We start from the raw sequence: 18,924 nt of genomic DNA on the forward strand, positions 1-18,924 counted from the left end.
ATAAAAATATAGAAATATTAAGCATTAACCTTAAAAATAAGTCAGTTACTTTCCCTGTGAAAGGGGATTTGGGAACAGCAGAGAATTGCAGTTTGCGACACGCAAGCTATGACAAGACCACAGGCAAGTCCAACATATGAAGGAGAGGAATGTGGTTTTATGGTCAAGAAGGAGGATGTTGGGAGGGTTGCTTTGAAGCAAAGTCCACTGGAGAAAAACAGGAGTTCGGGGTGACGGTGGTTTGTCACCGGCCGTGCTGCTGGGATGCTCACTTCCTGTAAGAGATGCAGTGCCCATCTTTCCCTGTGGGGGCCTGTAATTCGGGATTCTTCCCTGGGGAGGGTTCTTCTGTTGGATCTGTAGTTGACCTTGAGTGATGCGGCTCCCCCTTCCAACCTCCCCTTCTGCATCCTTTACTGATTTTCACAAACACAACCTTTAAAAAGTTTTTATTTTGAAATAATTGCAAAAAGTACAAGGAACTCTTGTACACTCTTCATCCAGATTCACCACTTATTAACATTTATTATATTTGTTTTATTAATCTCATTCTCTATCTATTGAACCATTTGAGATCAAATTGAGATATGCCCCTTTATCTTTAAATACTTCAACGTGTATTTCCTAAGAACAAGGACATTCTCTTAAGAGCACAATAAAATTATCCAAATCAAAAAATGTAATGATTACATTATCTAATATATAATCCATATTCAAATTTTGCCAATTGTCACAATAATGTTCTTTTTAGCTGTTTTTCCTAATCCAGGATCCAATTCAAAATCACCCATGAACGTAGTTATTTTACCTCGTTAGTCTCTTTTAATCTGGCACAAAATGAGAACGTTTTTGAAGAGCATGGAACAATTAACCAGATTTGCCTACCTCAAATAAAGGTTATGCTTTTATTTTTTTTCAGCAATACTATCTTGTGTCACGTTCTTTTGAGGATATCATATCATGACGTACACGATGTCCATTCCTCTCAAAACGCCTGATGTTAGTGTTAATGATATGATTATGGTAGTTGTCCACCAAATTTCTCTATTGCAAACTTATTTATCTTTGTAATTAACATGTAACTTGTGGGGAGTTATTTTGAGACGACCTACTTTCTCCTGTTAGCATTTTTTGATGACTCTTGCCTAAACCAATGTTTTTGAGATACAATTCACACAGTGGACCAACCACTTTAACATACTGGTTTTCGTGTACTCGCAAGGTTGTGCACCCACGCTCTCCAACCCTGAAGCATCCTGGCGGGATGCGTCTCCCTCCTCTCTGCACGTCCCCCCGCCGCCCCCCACTTCACCCCCGCAGCAGGGCCCCAGCCCCGCAGCCGGACGCCTTTCCCTCCCTCCGTGCCTCCGACCCGCGAAGCCCGCCCCTGGGTCCTCCGCCTTCCTCGGACTTGGCGGCTGCATATATCCCCAGACGAATGTTGTCCTTGGGTCTGGCTTCTCTCATTTAGCACGAAGTTTTCAAGGTTCCTGCACACGGTAGCTTTAATCAGTACTTCACTCTCGTCATTCGCCTAAAGGGACCATTACCTGGTTCTCCACAAACGACGACGCTCTAACACACGTCGCGTCTATACTCGCCAGGCAACACTACTCTCCCCGCCCCGCGTCAGGAGGAGCGCCAAGAAAACCGCGCCGGCGGACGCACCCTAATGGACAGGGTTCCCTCGCCCTCCGGTCCCTGCCGGCCTCGGATCAGAAGGCCTCCAAAGGTCGCCTCCCCGGGATGGACACCGCCGGGGCTCACCAGCACCTCAAGCGCCCGGGGCCGCCGGCCACCGCGCAGGCTCCGCCCCTCCGAGGCCCCGCCCCCGCGTCCCAAGGCGGAAGTGACGCATCGGAAGCGCCCCTGGTCCCCTTGCAGTGGGGGGGAAGGAATCAAACCCCCAAGATGGCGGCGGCGTCGGAGGAGCGGATGGCTGAGGAAGGAGGCGGCGGCCACAGCGACGGCGGCCCCTCTTCGGCCATCGGCTCTGCCCAGCGACTGCCCCCCCCACCCCCGCCCCCGGCCCCGCAGCCGGGCTCCCAGGCGCCCCCAGCCCCGGCGCTGGCTCCCGACCAGCTGCCTCAAAACAACACGCTGGTGGCGCTGCCCATCGTAGCCATCGAGAACATCCTCAGCTTTATGTCCTACGACGAAATTAGCCAGCTCCGCCTGGTGAGGCCCCCGCGGGACCCCCGCCGCCCCCTCCGCCGGCCGAGGTCTGGGGAGGGGCGGAGAGGGGAGCGCGTCCCCCGGGGGGGGAGCCGCAGCCGGCTCCAGGACGCGGAGTCCCGGTACCGGGCGGCGGGGTCGTCCCCCCTTCCTGCCGCGGGGCTAGGGTCTCGCTGCCCCAGCCCGGAAGCGGGGCGGCGGCGGGAGTTGGGCGTCCCAGCGCCGCCCGGCCTGAGCGCCGGCCCCAAGGCTCCGGCCGCCGCCTTTTGTGCACCAGCGTCCAGCCCCTGGCCGGGCCCAGCCAGGTTTGGTCGTCCCGCAGGAATCACGCACTGTGTGCCCCCCCGCCTTCTCCCCCAACCCCCGACCCAGGTTTCCCGGTTGGAGAAGATGAAGTAGGGTCGGGGAGGCCTCCCCAAACCCGGTGGAGCTCCGAGGGGCGTGAACGCCATTTGGTGGCCCCAGCTCCCCAGGTGACCAGTAAAGTAGAGCCCACCGAGAGCGCGTCCGGCTCGGCCTCGCCCCGACACTTCCCACCCTCGGGGAGCACCTCGCCCCTGGACAGGGTTGGTTTCTCTTGCAGTTCATTTTCTAACTAGTGACTTAACGCCCACCCGCCAGCTTCAAATCACAGTAGTTCAGTGATTTACAGAAAGGAGGCATTTACCTCGCTCCACAGCGTGGACTGAAGGTTTGATGAATGTCTTAGTTCAGTAAGATCTTTTGCTTCCTGTCGGGGGATTTATCTTTAAGTGGGAAGGAAATTGAAGGAGGTGGACATTTTGAAGTGATTGCAAGCCGACTGTGTGTAGGGGCTAAATCTGTGTTTGGAATTGTTTATAAGAGGACAAAGACATATTTCTGAATGTAGTGTGGACAGCATTTTCTCGTTCATGTGCCACATTTTAGGTTTACACCTCCGGTTTAAATTTGATTCTAATTACGTTTGGAAAGGAGATCATACTTTTTAAAGAAAGTTTATTAATTTGATTCAAACTGATGACCAGGTTTTTTTTCCTAGTCAGCCCAGCAGGTCTACCACGCCAACCTGCAGAATGGAAGATTCCTCAGTTGAAAAGTCATATTTCAAAATTGATTGTCCCTGAATTCCCCAAACATGTCATCCTAGAATTCCGTATAGAATCTTAAATATTCCTTCCGATTTTTATAAAGGATGGTGTTTGATCAAGATTCATGCTGTACATAGTTGGGCATAACATTTGATTGAATTGAGCCTCTCAGCCAGACAGTGGCTTTGTAAAGCTTGGAATAGTCACAGTTTTGGTTTGTAAGTGTAGGGGAAAACTGGTTTTTTATTCGTCAGTCGTGTACTTTTTTTAAAAATTAAAAACATTTTTTGAGGGGGAAAACTAGCTTCTTAGGACATCCCACAGTTTATTAATAAATGACATCTCTTTCAAGTGAAATATTCAGTTGCATTCTTAATTTTAAAGCAGTCCTCTATTCTAGCTTTTTAAGGGTACAGATTTGTAGTTTGAAACAAAGATTTTTCATAAGGAGCTCCTTACCATCCCCTGCACCACCACCCTCTTCCCCCCTGCCCCCCAAAAGATTCTGCCGTCAGTTTTATGTCTCAAAGATGGGTCTTTTCCCTCTGGTTTAGTAATGTTTCTTATTCTTTTGTTTACTTAAGGTTAATAGATAATTCTTAGATTAAGTGGTTAATCTTTTGTGGGCATTTGGAAGTGTCTTTGGTTTCAGATTGATTGGCTCTGTGTTGTAAGGTACAATTCAATTCAGGTAGCATTATAAAAGATGATGTTCTTTCTTGCCACTAGATGTCAGCATTAATTTAATTGTGGTCTTTTAATGAAATTGGCAGGGTAGAAACAGTGCCTGGTAGGTGCTTTACTTATACCTAATGGGCTATTTGCCAAAAAATCAAGGAACTTTAGTATGTATGCTGCTATCTGGAGTACACATTACATAGGTCCTTTCATTTTAAGTATTTTTTTTTAGTGGAATTAAGGCTGGATATGCTTTGATGAGAATGATATTAAGAATAGAATTAGTTTCCATAAAGCTAAATGTCAACTACTCAGTGGTTGATGAACTAGTTTATGTATTGTTTGGATGTTTGGATTTTTTCTTTCTTCCCACTTTACTTGCCTTATTAGGACCTCAGTTGTAACTGTGGTTAGCACCTAAATTAGAGGACAGGCACACAAGCCATGTACTCATTACTCTGTATTTTCTTTAAAAGATTTTCTCTTGGTTGAAACTGCTAAAATAACATTTTTCAGTTCTTTGTGCAGTTTAGTTGATGATAGTCTTTGCTTCCTGTTGCCATGAATAATTGAAATTCGACTCTCCAGTCCAGTTCTTAACCAAGGGATTGTCCAAATGCCTATTGAATTGTTGGTTTGTTTGTTCGTTTTTCCTGCCATTGACTATTGCTCCAAAAATGTACCCAGAGCCTAGAGATACTGGTTACACAGAAATAGCTCTTTAAATATTTAACTCTTCCAGTGTATTTAAAATTATTTGGTGGAACACAGCTTTTGAAGTGACAAAACTTGTACTTTGAGTTGTTTTTTCAGTAAGTGAGACAAATTTGTGCTGATGCAGCGTTAGACTGTCACCTAGGCCCTCTTGATGGGGTGAGAATTTTTGAAACAAGTGGCAAAGGTTAAGAAGTGAGGTCCTACCCCCAGTTCGGGAGTGTATCTAAGCCAAGTTTGAGCCTTTGATTTTGACTTGTGAGCATAGTGTTCTCACTCACTGAAAAATGAGTATGGAAGGCTTTTTTAAAAGCTGTTTCAGAGGGATCCTATCAAATTTTTTCCTCTATGATTTGAGTGGGGAGCTCCTGTAAATTTAATGGAATCCTGTTAGTGGTTCAGGACATAAATATGACTGAAGGTTAAATTCAGAAGTCTTGCTCATTATCTGGAATGAAGTTTTCTGGTAGGTAACAAAATACATACATACTTTCATCCCGAGCTATTTCTCTAGAGCACTCTAGCTAGTTAAATCTGTTACCCATTTATAGTTCCTTTTTCATCTTTTGTTCAAATAGGTTAGAAAATTTTATAGAGAAGGTTGATTGGTAGGAAATATGAAGGAAAATGAGAAACCATTACTCTTTTTTTTTTTTAATAGGCAGGCGCTTTTCCTTATTATCTCTTGCTCTATGCCAGTAGTTCTCAAATTTTTTTTTACCTCAGGACATCTTTATACTCTTAAAAGTTATTGAGGACCCTAAGAGCTTACCTTAGAAAATTCTAGAAGATACAGGAAGAGACAGTACATACTTAGTGGTCAGAAAAATAATGTTATGTGTCATGTGGCCACTGGAAGAGTCCACTGTATATTATGGAAGAAAGAGTAAAAATGGCAAATAATGTCTTAGTATTATGAAAATAGTTTGGCCTCACAGACTCTCAAAAGGATCTTGGGAATCCCAGGGGTCCCTAGACCACACTTTGCAAACCATGGCTCTTTGTGGCGGTGTTATGGAGAATATATTCTATGCATTGATGATTTGTGGTTTTTCCCCACCATCTCATCATTGGGTTATTTTTATTAACAGGTACTTAAGTACAGGTTGGAGATTATAATATTTAGGGGACAATTCATTTTTCCTGCAGATTCTAGTCCTAAAGTGAAGGGGTTCAACCAGTAACCCTGCCCAGAGTGTCATGAAGACGGAATGGACACACCTTCCTTGAGCACACTTAGAAAGCACCAGAATAACAAATGCAAAGATAAGAAATACAAGACTGTTGAGGTTAATCGGGAGCACTTAATCAGAGGCTTCCTCAAGATAGTGAGTTTTTTATCTAGTTTATCCTTAGTAAAGGTGAGAGAACATTCCCAGCAGAAAAGAAATGACGTACAATGTAGTGAAGTGACTGGAGCAGGGTGACTAATTAGAGCTATGAGGTGATTGTCTGAAGTGTCAGATGTCCTGGATTAGTGCTCAGACTCCCCCCTTTTCCCACCTTTTTTTATTTCTCAGACTGGCCAGATTTAAGAAACTGTTTTGAGAACCTACGGGGTTGACACCTTTTGCTGGGGGCAGCAAGTAAGAATGTTGAGAAACAACTTCCACCTCTTAACATCATCATCATTTCCTAACAGACCAGAGGCACCTGAACAACCTGGTCAGCAGAGCAGGGCAGATTCAGACGCTTTGGGAGAAGGTCCTAGCTTCCAAGGATGGCCTATATGTAGGATCCAGTCTCGCGATGTTTAGGAGCCAAAGATAACCCTTGATCGAGGTTTCTCCCGACCACCTACTTCTAGCGTCTTGGACTTAAGCTCAATTGAAACAGGCATCATCAAGCTGTTGAGTTTCCCAAACATGCTAGGCCTCTCACAGCAGGTGCTGCTTCTGCCTGCAGCCTCTCCTTCATCCCCCCTCCTAGAGAGTATCTGTTCCTTCAGAATACACCTTAAGTGTCAGTACCTCAGTACAGCCTCTGTGCCTCTTTTCTGAACCTCACTGGGTAGTACTTCTGAGTTCCCAGTGCAACATGGTTGTACTTACAGATTCTATTGGAATTGTCTTTGGAGGGGCTGGTTGGGCACTGAATTTAGGCTCCTCGTACCCTTTCATCAGGAATCCCAATGGCCTTCTGTAGTCTGATTCAATATGAGTACTCAGTGTTTGTTGAATTAATGAAGTAGTTCTTAAAAACACTGCACTAGGGACACCTGGGTGGCTCAGTCGTTAAGCGTCTGCCTTTGGCTCAGGTCATGATCCCAGGGTCCTGGGATCGAGCCCTGCATCGGGCTCCCTGCTCCGCGGGAAGCCTGCTTCTCCCTCTCCCACTCCCCCTGCTTGTGTTCCCTCTCTCGCTGTCTCTCTCTCTGTCAAATAAATAAATGGAATCTTTAAAAAACAAAACAAAAACTGCGCTACTCCAAGTAAAGGATAGAAAATAAATGTCATTGTGAAATAAATGTTTTCTGTATACACTATGGTAGTGCTAGAAAATGCGCTGCTTCATATTTACCTCCAACAGAGGAGAGTAGAATTTTTTAAATTTAAGACCATTTTAAGAAGCTTGGGTGACTAGAAAAATCTTCGTAATAAGGATGAAAATTGATAAGGTGATGTGGCTCGTATGTGATTACTAAGAGTCGCCATTTGCATTAGTGCGTCAGGCTGCATTGTAAGCAACACTCCGTTCCTATATTAATGAGGAGAATGATGGTACAGATCATCAAAACCAGAATAATCAGAAAAGCTGTTCTATTTGGCTTCTAGGCGGTATTATAGAAATCCTGGGAACAGGCTTTTCTTCCTAATTGTTTTGCTCAGGCTAATATTTAAATACATTTTTAGGGGCACCTGGGTGGCTGAGTCAGTTAAGCGTCTGCCTTCAGCTCAAGTCATGATCTCGGGGTCCTGGGATCAAGCTCTGCATTGGGCTCGCCACTTAGTGGCGAGTCTGCTTCTCCCTCTACCTCTGTGATCTCTCTTACTCTCGCTCTCAAATAAATAAAAATCTTTAAAAATAAAATAAATTTATATTTTCTTTCCAAGTGAACATCTGGGGGGGATGCCCAGAGAATTTAAAATTTGTTGTAATTTTTTTTTTAATTTTTTGTTTAAATTCAATTTAGCTAACATACACTGTATTATTAGTTTCAGGGGTAGAATTTAGTGATTCATCAGTTTGCATATAACACTCAGTGCTCATTACATCAAGTGCCCTCCTTAATGCCCATCACCCGGTTACCCCATCCCCCCACCCAACTCCCCTCCAGCAACCGTTTGTTTCCTGTAGTCCAGAGTCTTAAAATTTGTTATAATTCTACCTGCAGATAATTAACTCTGTGTCTCTCTGTATATGGTGTTACGTATTAGACAATCCACACCGTGTAGACAGAATTTTTTAAGTGATTCTATCACCCATCATTAACTTTTTGCCACATCTGCTCTATCTCTTTCACTTGTGTGCTCATTCTTTCCCTCTCTAAATGTGTGTGTTGTATGTCCTCCACACAGATTATTTCATTAAGCCATTTGAAAGTAAAATGCAAATATGACATTTTATCCTTTATGTAATCACAGTATTATCACTTCCCAGGGATTTAACATTACATTTTATATTCTAACTTCTCAGTTATCCGCAAAATGTCTTTATAGCTTTTTTTTGTTGGGGGATAAGGCTTTTGAATCTAGTAAAACATTGTCTCTTTAATCCAGAACATTCTCCCTACTTTTTTCATTATTTAATGCAGTTGGCTTTTTGAAGAATCAGGGCAGATGGCTTATAAAATGTTCTACAATGCAGATTTGTCTCATTGTTTCCTCATGATTGACTTCTGGTTTTTGAACTTTGAAAGAATTCTAGAAAGATTTTGGTCTAGCGCCATTTCTCTAAACTTTAGCAGTGTGGTGAGAACACCCACTAATGTCCTTAAGATCTCGTATTGCCTCAAGAAGTCCTACTTGAGACTCAGCCAGCAGTGTCTGTAGCAGTGGGTATTAGTCAAGACTGTGGCCAGTTGAGAATAGTTAGGATAAGTGTTTCACTCTGTAGAGCTGCAGATCACTAAATCTAAAAAGATACTAATTAGAAGCCTAAATTCTTAATTTCACTTTTGCCACTAAATAGTTTGATTGACTTTGTACAAATTACATAATTTCTTAAGGCCTCCATGTTCTCTCTCTGTAAAAAGAAAGAAAGGTTCCGGTGTCTTAAGTTCCTTCCAGTTTGGGGTTATTGATAAGCAGCCTAATCGTTAATAATAACTTCCGGATTAATTGGAGAAAAGCATCAAGTATTCATTTGAGAACTGTAGAGCACTAAATAAGTACATGAAAAATCTGGTTCCATTACAGTATTTCCTCAATTCTAAGATATAATTTCATGTTTTAACATTTTTGAAATCAGAATGTATCTTGATCAACTTATATGTGTATTATTCTAGCAGTGCTTTTTTTTTCCCAGAAGAGCTTTTATTGAATTAAACAAAATCAAAGAAGTCCACCCTTTTATATTTCACAGCATCTAAGCCATCTGAAAAAGAAATGGTGCCAGTTATAATTGTAAGACCATTCCGATGTCAAATGTTAAAATACGAAAAAAATGTGCATCTTAGAATCAACTGAGATTTGATACTAAGATTAGGTGTCACAGGAAAATTGCAGGTTTCACAAATTTATGGCATATGTGTCTTGCGTTGTTAAGAAGGACCATAGGGGCACAAGAAATCAAAAAAGATTCCTAAGTAAAGCAAAGAAGAATTTTCATTACTACTTATGTTAGAAAGCGATGGAAAAGGATGAACGTGGCATTTTAACTCTTCAAGTAATTAACAAAGAAAACCACATGTCCTAACTAGAGAGGCAGTAACAGAGGACCCAAACTAAATGTCTCTGCTGCAGACCGACATATTCCATAAGCTCCCTGGTATGTTGGTAAGTGTCTATTTTTGCTGATCTCTGAATGCAATGGTAGTTTTTGACATAGTCATCATCATTGTATATTAGACTCCAGAATTTTATTTTACTGTCGTGGGTGAATGACCAAATTGCTAGGATTTTTGTTGTATTTTAATAACCAGGAAACTAAAATTTCTTCCCGTCAGCTTTGGGAAATTCTTAAAATACCCATAGATATAAAGCTACATTGTATTTTTTTTTTAAGATTTTATTTATTTATTTGACAGAAGGAGAGACAACGAGAAAGGGAACACAAGCAAGGGGAGTGGGAGAGGGAGAAGCAGGCTTTCCTCTGAGGAGGGAGCCCGATGCGGGGCTCGATCCCAGGACCCTGGGGTCATGACCTGAGCTGAAGGCAGATGCTTAACGACTGAGCCATCCAGGCGTCCCTAAAGCTACATTTTAAATGAGATAATTTTGCATTGCAAGTTAGCATACATCATCAGCAGCTATCATTAAACTGCCTACCGTAGGGAAAATTAGGGTACAGTTGACCTTTGTTTTCTGTTTTGTTTGTTTTTTAAAGATTTTATTTATTTGTCAGAGCGAGAGAAAGCACAAGCAGGGGGAGCAGCAGAGGGAGAAGCAGGCTCCTTGAGGGAGCCTGACACGGGACTCGATCCCAGGACCCCGGGATCATGACCTGAGCCGAAGGCAGATGCTTAACTGAATCACCTAGGCGTCCCAACAGTTGACCTTTGAACAATGCAGGGGTTAGGAGCGCCAACCCCTATGCATTTGAAAATCCACATACAACTTCTGACTCCCTAAAAACTCAACTACTAACACCCTACTATTGACCAGAGCATTATCAATAATGTAAATAGTCGACTAACATATTTTATATGTTCTATATGTTAAAAAAGCTGTGTTCTTAAAATAAAGGGAAGCTGGAGAAGAGAGAATCATAAGAAGAGAAGATACGTTTACAGAATTGGACTGTGTTTATAAAAAAAAAAAATCCACGTTATAAGTGGACCGGTGCAGTTCAAATTTGTGCTGTTCAGGGGTCAACTACTTCTGTTTTCAAGGGTCACTTTGCTTCTTTCTGAATTCTAAACAAAGGTATGTGATCTATTGTATCTTTGTTTTTGTGCTATTGGTCAATGCTTACTAGACATCCAGGAAAGAAAGAATACCAAATTAAATGCTGCTCTTTTCTTACGATATTGATTAATGCTTAAAATATTTTTGACTTCAGCTTTTGTGGTGCTAGTCTCATTTGTCTGCCTTTGTGACCTTCTGTTTTCTCTTTTTACCAGCTTGTAATGATAATGTCAGTTGAGGCTCTGTAAGCTTTTATTTTCTTATGTTATCTTGTTCATTTGGGGGTTCATCTACATTGATTTCAGCTATCCCCATGTGAAATTTCTGGAACCAGATCTTTAGTCCTAATATAGTTTCTTACAGAAAATAACCAACTATCCCCATATGAAATCTTTCAAAAAATGGGTGGTCTTTTTAAAGTCATTTCTCATTACCATCTGATTACCCTGCTCAAAATGTGGGAGATTTTATTCCGCTCAGATTTGCCTGCACATCTGATCTACCCTCAGAAGTAGGTTGCTTGGCAATGGTTTACTCACTCCAGACTCTGCCTTTGCTTGGGCCACACCTCTAACTTAGCAGTCCTTGTCCTCTTTGCGAAGCTAACTCAAATCTTGTATAATGTGAAGTCTTCCTTGGCTGACCTTATCTGCTTATTTATTTACCTGCTGATCACCCACACTAGTACTGGTCAGTACTCAGACACTGAGCCGAGTTTCTGGATTATTAGAAGATGTCTGCGTCCTAGTAGTTAGTAGATTCAGTGCAGCAAAATGCTGGTATAATAATAAAATAATTTAAACAGTACCCAGGAAACTATTACGATAACATTTGACCTTAATTTTTTCTCTGTAAATTTATTGCTGCTAAAAAATTATTTCCATTATTTCGTCTCAGAAATTGTCAAAGAGGTTGCAGAGTCCACAACGACGTGTTTCCTACCAGACTGTGTTAGAAGGTGCTTCACCTCAGATAGTTCTGGCAACAACAAAAAAAATTGTTTTTATAGCCCTCAATTTTTATCCCCCAGCGGTGCTGCTTTCAAGTCTTTGGGCTGATACTATTTTGATATTATCTGTTGACTTTCTACTGTGAAAGATGAGAATTGAGCCTGCTGTATTCCCCCTCATCACACATACAGACGCTCTCCTCCTTCCCCCAATAACATAAAGTGGTTTTCTTTTTCCCTCACATAAAGTTTCAGTACCGTATCGTGACAATGTATTTATTTAGAAACGGGGCACTGGTTCTTCAAGTTCAGTCTAGGCCTCCCAGAGTGGTTCCCAAGACCCTTTCAGGGAGTCTGTAAGATCTAAAGTACTTCCATTATAGTTCTAAGTTGTTATTTCTGCGTTTAACAAGTGGACAGTGGAGCTTTCCGGGAGCCCTGTGACATGTGATGATGTCAGCACACCGACAGCTCGTGAAATGTGTGCTTGTGTATTATGTTTTCTAGAACTTTCTAAGGTAATACTTCAGTAGATTGAATGCAGAAGCAGATATGGCCATCCATTTCTGTTCTATAAAACTACATATCAAAGAGATTTGCAAAAATGTAACTCTTAAGTATTTTTAGAAGTTATTTTTCCTTTAAAAGTTATTTATGTTGGGGCACCTGGCTGGCTCAGGCAGAGGAGTGTGCAACTCTAACTCTTGATTTTGGGGTCGTGGGTTCGAACCCCATGATGGGTGTAGTGATTACTATAAAGCATAAATAAACTTTACAAATTATTGATGTTGATATGTATTGGTTTTGTTATTGTTATTTTTTAATAGACATTGAGCATATGTTGACAACTGGTTTAGTTTAGTTAGAAATAGATCCCACCAAATTCTAAAATATCATTTATTAGGAATTACTCTTAGTTTCATTACTTAAAATTTGTTATGTTTTTATTTATTTTCAACTGGAAAAGAAGTGTTTTCCTTAATATCTTTCATTTGGCATGCTATGATTTAGGAAATACATAGTATTTAATACTAGAGTATTACAGCCTTCGTTAGCTTCAATCCAGTTTGCCAGAATTTTTGTGTATTCTCAGGAGAAAGCAGACATATCAAGAGTTTCATCAACATTTCAGTTTCAGCAAGTATCTGTCAAGCATTTGTGCTGGGTTGCTATGAGAGATAGAAGCATATGACAGCCCCCGCGTAATCGCCTTGGCCTTGATCTAGATTTTTCTCAATGTCTTGCACTTTCAACATCCACACCTGTACAGTGAGAACTAACATTCAAGTTGATTCCTCTGAGTCACTGCAAAATTCTCAGGGATCAAAGAACAAAAGTATTTTGTGCACTGGGTTTCATTAAGATAAAAAAGACGCTGGCATGTCTCAGAAATAGAGCACCTATGGAACAAAGTGTTCCAGTTAGTACTAAGTTAAACCATTTATTTAACATAATTTTTACAGAGCACTTTAGGGTTTATCAGAGTGATTTTAGCATGTATTGTTTCATTTAATCCTAATGATATCCCTATGAGTTAGATACTATCCACATTTTACAGAAGGCTGACTCAGTCTTTCAGGTAGCTGACTTGCTCAAGAATGTGTACAAGTTAGGTACAAATTCAGGTGTTCTGACTTATGATTCTGTGCTCTTACTGTATAAAAACATAGTATTCCTTAAAGATTCAAAATAGTCGAGATTCTGCTACATATGTTAAAATATTTTATATTATGGAGGATATGATAGTATCTAGTATAGAGTAACTCTCTGTAGTTAACCCTGACTAGTAGAAATAAATAAGAATTCTCATTCTGGTTATAGATCATATAAACTTTATGAGAGGTTGGGCTTAAGTTTGAATGCACATTTTGAGCTAACGGAGAATTTTCTTTATTCAAACCGTTAAAATCCTTTTGAATATGTTGTTTTACTGATCTTCAGGACTACATTTTCTGACCACAGTAGTGGGGATACATTCAGAACATTCAGCCAATACCTAAAATAAAGGTAAAGTATTCCTTGCCTACACATAGTATTAATTTCTTAAGGTAATGCTGCAAGAGTTATAAAGCATGAGGGGTTCACCTCATATATATATATACACATATACTGTATGTACAGATTTAGAGAGACAGCAGACTGGGGAACGGTACTGACACAGAACTTCCCTGTAACAGGAGTCTAAGTTAACTGTCTTGTTATTTATTTGGGTTTTACCTATTAAAATTCTTCCTTCTCCTCCTTTTTCCCTGTAGGTTTGTAAAAGAATGGACTTGGTCTGCCAGAGAATGTTGAATCAGGGATTTCTAAAAGTGGAGAGATACCACAATCTATGTCAGAAACAAGTTAAAGCACAACTTCCAAGGTATGTTGTGGCTAGTGGTGGCAGTAATTTACAAATGGGAATTTTCTTTGTTTCTTGGTTGTTGTTGTTGTTGTTGTTTTTAAGTAATGGCTATAGCCAACATGGGGCACCCCTGTTGTTTTGAGTTTTGTTTTTTGATTTGGGTAAGTTTACATATTAAATGGTTTCCAATTTTTTAGAGGGAAGGGTACCCAGATCACAATAAGTGATTTTGACTATGGTTCACCCATTCTCACCATTTCTATTCAACATTATACTGGAGTTTCTAGCCAGGGCAGTTAGGCAAGAAAATGAAATAAAAGGCTTCCAGATTGGAAAGGAAGAATTTGTGTCTCTCTTCATAAATGACAAGATCTCATATATACGTGGTTATATACACAAGGAGTCCTCTAATTGTTAGAGCTCATAAATAAGCTCCATAGGGCTACAGGATGCAAGATCAATATACAAAAAGGAGTTGTGTAATTGTATATACTAGCAATAAATGATCCAAAAGCAGGTTAAGACAATTCCAGGATGCAGGGATGGGCAGGGTGGGTAAGGGGGAGTGGGAGATGCAGGCTTCCAGGGATGGAATGAAAAAGTCATGGGGATGAAAAGTACAGCATAGGGAATATAGTCCGTGGTAGTATAATCACATTGTGTGGTGACAGATGGCAGCTACACTTGGGGTGAGCATGGCATAAGCTAGAGATGCTGACTACGTTGCACACCTGAAACTAATATAGCATTGTGCATCAACTAGACTCCAGAAAGGGGGGGCAGGGGCGTAGCTGGCTCGGCCACAAGAACATGTGATTCTTGATCTCAGGGTCGTGAGTTCAAGCTCCATGTTAGGCATAGAGCTTACTTAGAAAAAAAAAAGATCATCCCATTTATAGTACCATCAAGAAGAGTAAGATACTTAGTAGTGACGATAACAGAAGAAGACTTGTCTGCTGAAAACTACAAAACATTGGTAAAAGAAATTTAAGGAGACTTCAGTGGAAAGACATTTCATGGTCATGGATTGAAAGACTTTCTGCTCTGAAGGCGGCAGTTCTCCCCAGGTTGATGTGCACATTCAGTGCAATCCCTGTCAGAATCCTAGCTGTGGTTTTTGTGGAAAACAACAGGCCCATCCTACGATGCCTGTGGAAATACAAGACTCAGAATAATCAAAAGTCTTGAAAAAGAGCAACAAAGTTGGTAGAGAACTACCACTTTCCAATATAAAAACTTACTGCAAGGCTGCTGTAATCAAACCAGCGTGGTGCGGACATAAAGACAGACGTGTAGACCAGTGGAATAGAACGGAGAGTGTGGACAAGAAATCCTTACATATTTAGTCAGTTGATTTTCAACCAGGATGCCAAGACAACTCACTGGGGAAGGAATGATGCTTTCTACAAATGATTCCGGGATAGCTGGGTATCTGTATGCAAAAGAATGAAGTTGGGCTCCTTCCTCATTCCATCTACAAAAATTAACTCAAAGTAGACTATATAGATCAAAGGTGAACGTCAGCGCTATACTGTAAACCCTCACGTAGAAACAGTACTGACCTCCATAAACTTGGATTAGGCAGTGGTTTCTTGGCTATGACACCAAAAGCACACAAGTAACAAAAGAAAAGAGTAGGCAGACTGGACTTCATCGGAATGTGAACTTCTGTGCCGCCAAGACGACATCAAGATGGCAAAGGGACAACACACACAAGGGGAGAAAACAGTTACAGCTCGAATATCCGGTGAGGGACCTGGGTCCAGATCGTGTGAGGAACTGTTAGAACTCAACAATAAAAAGACACACCAGGTTTAAGGGTGGGCAAAGACATTTCTCCAAAGAAGAGAAACTGAAGGCCAGCAAGCATATACAGGATGCTCAACATCCATGATCCCCGGGGCATTGCAGATCAAAACACTGAGATAGCACTGAACACCCACTAGGATGGCCAAAGTAAAGAAGTCGTCTTGGGAAGGATGTGGGCAAATCGGAACCATCATAAATTACTGGTGGGATTGTAAAGTGGTTCTGCCACTTTAGAAAACACTTTGTTGGGCGCCTGGGTGGCTCAGTTGGTTAAGCGACTGCCTTCGGCTCAGGTCATGATCCTGGAGTCCCGGGATCGAGTCCCGCATCGGGCTCCCTGCTCGGCAGGGAGTCTGCTTCTCCCTCTGACCCTCCCCCCTCTCATGTGTTCTTTCTCATTCTCTCTCTCTCTCAAATAAATAAATAAAATCTTTAGAAAACACTTTGTTCCTCAAAAGGCTAAACATAGAATTACCAAATGATCCAGCAATTTCACTCCTAGGTGTATAGCAAAAGAAATGGAAATACAGCCACACAAAAAACTTGTACATGAGTGTTCTGTGCAGCATTATTCATGATAGCCAGAAAGTGGAAACAGCCCAAAAGTCATCACCTGATGATCGGATCATCAGAATACCGCTATGTCTATATGACAGAATGTCAGTGGGCAGTAGAATGGAATCCTTGACACAAGCTCCAACATGGATGAGCCTTGAGAGCTGTGCTCTGTGAAAGAAGACGGACACGAAATGCCACATACCATACGACTCCAGTTACTTGCTGTGTCCAGAAGGGCCAGATCCCTAGAAACAGAAAGTACGCTAGTGGTCGCCAAGTGCTGGGGAATTGGAGTGAATGATAATAGTTAACGGACTTTCATTGCATCGTCGTGAAAATGTTTAGAAATTAAATGGTGATAGTGGGTGCACAGCTCCATATGTACTAAAAACCATGAAGTTATTTATACACATTAAAAGTGAATGTGAATTATTTCTCAATAAAACTTTAAAAGTTTAAATGAGCTAGGGGTGCCCGGGTGGCTCAGTCAGTTAAGCCACTGACTCTTGGTTTCGGCTCAGGTCATGATCTCAGGGTCATGAGATCCAGTCACACGTCGAGCTCCCCGCTCAGTGCAGAGTCTGCTTGAGATCGTCTCTCCCTCTCTCTGCCCCACTCTCTCTCTTTCTCTCTCTAAAATAAATAAATCTTTTAAAAAAATTTTTGTTAAGTAAAACTTTAAGTGAGCTGATTTTATGGGTAAAAACATACAGTCCCTTGTCCACATGTCCTTGTGTAATTCTTTCATTTCTCTTTTCTTTTTGATTCATATGGCCATTAGGCTTGATACAGCCAAAAAACAAGAAAAAACTGATTTTTTTTTTCCCCCACAATAATTGATTAGTTAGTACTAGTCCTTGGCAGGGATTTCTGGACATAGCGATTCATTGATGGTTACAGTTAAATTATGACCCAATTGTAGGTATCAAATTAACAGGTAAATGTTAAACTGTTAGAAATCCCATTAAGGCATTTTCACTGCTTACCATTTAGTTCACAGTATTTCCTTCATGCTTGCTTTTTTTCTTATTCTAGGAGGGAGTCAGAAAGAAGAAACCACTCGTTAGCTCGTCACGCGGACATCCTTGCTGCTGTGGAAACAAGGCTCTCACTGTTAAACATGACTTTCATGAAATATGTGGATTCCAATCTCTGTTGCTTCATCCCAGGAAAGGTAAAATAGAACTGCTTACCCAAAACAACTGGATTGTGCTGCTTAAACTTAAATTATTATAAAGCGATTGTTTAAATGTCAGAATCGTACCCGCCTCTGTGGAATGAGTTCCTGTGAATGGATTTGTTTAGCTCCTGTACAGTAACTGATATAAATCCGTATCATACTTGATCTTCATGTTTAAAAGTCTCATTATGAAACACACAGTAGAAGCTCTGCTGTTCTATAGAAAAGCTTGTTAGGAATTCATCCTCACCTCCAGTGAACAAACTATTTCCATAAATAGGAAGAAATAACAGAGTTCCTGCTGAAAAACACATTTGTGGGCTTTTACTCTTTGTTTAAGGTCGACAGCAAATGAGATGGGTACTGTCCCTGCCTTCAAGATTGTTCTCATTTGGGGGAGGTGGAGTGGGAGGGACAAGCTGGTTTTTGTTTTGTGTGAGAAGCGTTTCATAAAGACAAATACTTCCAGATTCAGCAAGAATTGACAGTTACTGGGTAGCAGCACAGGAACAGTGCTGTTGAACACAGAAGTCTGTCTGTCCTGGCATATTGACTGTCCCCAAGTTCACAAAGGCGCCAGCACTCCACATGCTACTCAGGATCCTACCTCAGTGCATGTGGTATCTTGCTTCTTGAATTGAGACTAAATTCAGATGAAATCTGTATCATATTTAGAAGAGGCAGAGATGGATTGAAAGGTCCTTCTGCTGCTTACTCGATACTAGCAAGATTCCCTTAACATGGTCAGGACTAATCAGTTCTAGAAAAACCAGAATGTTCTCTTTTTGTTATTTCTGTAGATACTTAACACTGGCAATATTTTGTATATACTTCCTCTGTTTTCAGTTTTCTGTGATGTTTATGGGGAGGGGGGATCCTGTTTCTTATTTTACTTGAAATATTCTTTAGTATATCTCACTTTCCTCCTATTAGCTACAGATTCTTCTGTGGGGTACTTAACTTTAAAAGGCAGTTCTGATTCTTACTCCAGATTGCATCCAGATCTAATGTACAGGCCTCATCTCTTGTGTTCCTGGGAAGTTCATGGAACTAGTGTAGGTTGTCCCCTACAGCCTCATGGTTTTTGTTGCATATCTCATTGTTAGGAATGTGGATACGTAAGAAACATCTTACAGTTTTCATAACCTCAAAAACACTTCAGCCAGTTGTTACGAACCAGAGTGGAGTAATGTGTGCTCAGTCCACACGGCCCGCAGAGCCTGAGATGCTTACTACCTGGCCTTTACAGAGGGGCTGGTCTTTCTAGGTGATCAGGATCGCGTGATTGGAATGCTGGTCTTGACTGTCTGAACAAATCAGTTGAGTCTTGCTGTTTTTTTGCAAGTTTCTGTTGACTTTTCACGTTAATTTTAGGACCAAAATAACAAAACCGAGGTGCCATGGAGAAGTCTTAAGTTGTTGAGGCGCAGCAGCCC

The 18,924-nt window shown here is 41.3% G+C and overlaps 1 protein-coding gene across 1 annotated transcript in view; it reads left to right on the top strand.

The window, feature by feature from the left end:
• The first annotated feature begins 1,876 nt into the window (after positions 1-1,876).
• FBXO28 (F-box protein 28) overlaps positions 1,877-18,924 on the top strand; it is a 28,289-nt gene continuing 11,241 nt past the window's right edge. The window contains exons 1-3 of the mRNA XM_006746467.3: positions 1,877-2,178; positions 13,850-13,959; positions 17,344-17,482. Of these exons, the coding sequence (XP_006746530.1) occupies positions 1,912-2,178; positions 13,850-13,959; positions 17,344-17,482 (516 nt within the window). The 5' untranslated portion in view covers positions 1,877-1,911. The remainder of the gene's footprint in view (positions 2,179-13,849; positions 13,960-17,343; positions 17,483-18,924) is intronic.

The sequence above is a fragment of the Leptonychotes weddellii genome, chromosome 6 (genome assembly GCF_054177405.1).
Source record: "Leptonychotes weddellii isolate Sample4059 chromosome 6, ASM5417740v2, whole genome shotgun sequence".
NCBI classification, from domain to species: Eukaryota; Metazoa; Chordata; class Mammalia; order Carnivora; family Phocidae; genus Leptonychotes; species Leptonychotes weddellii.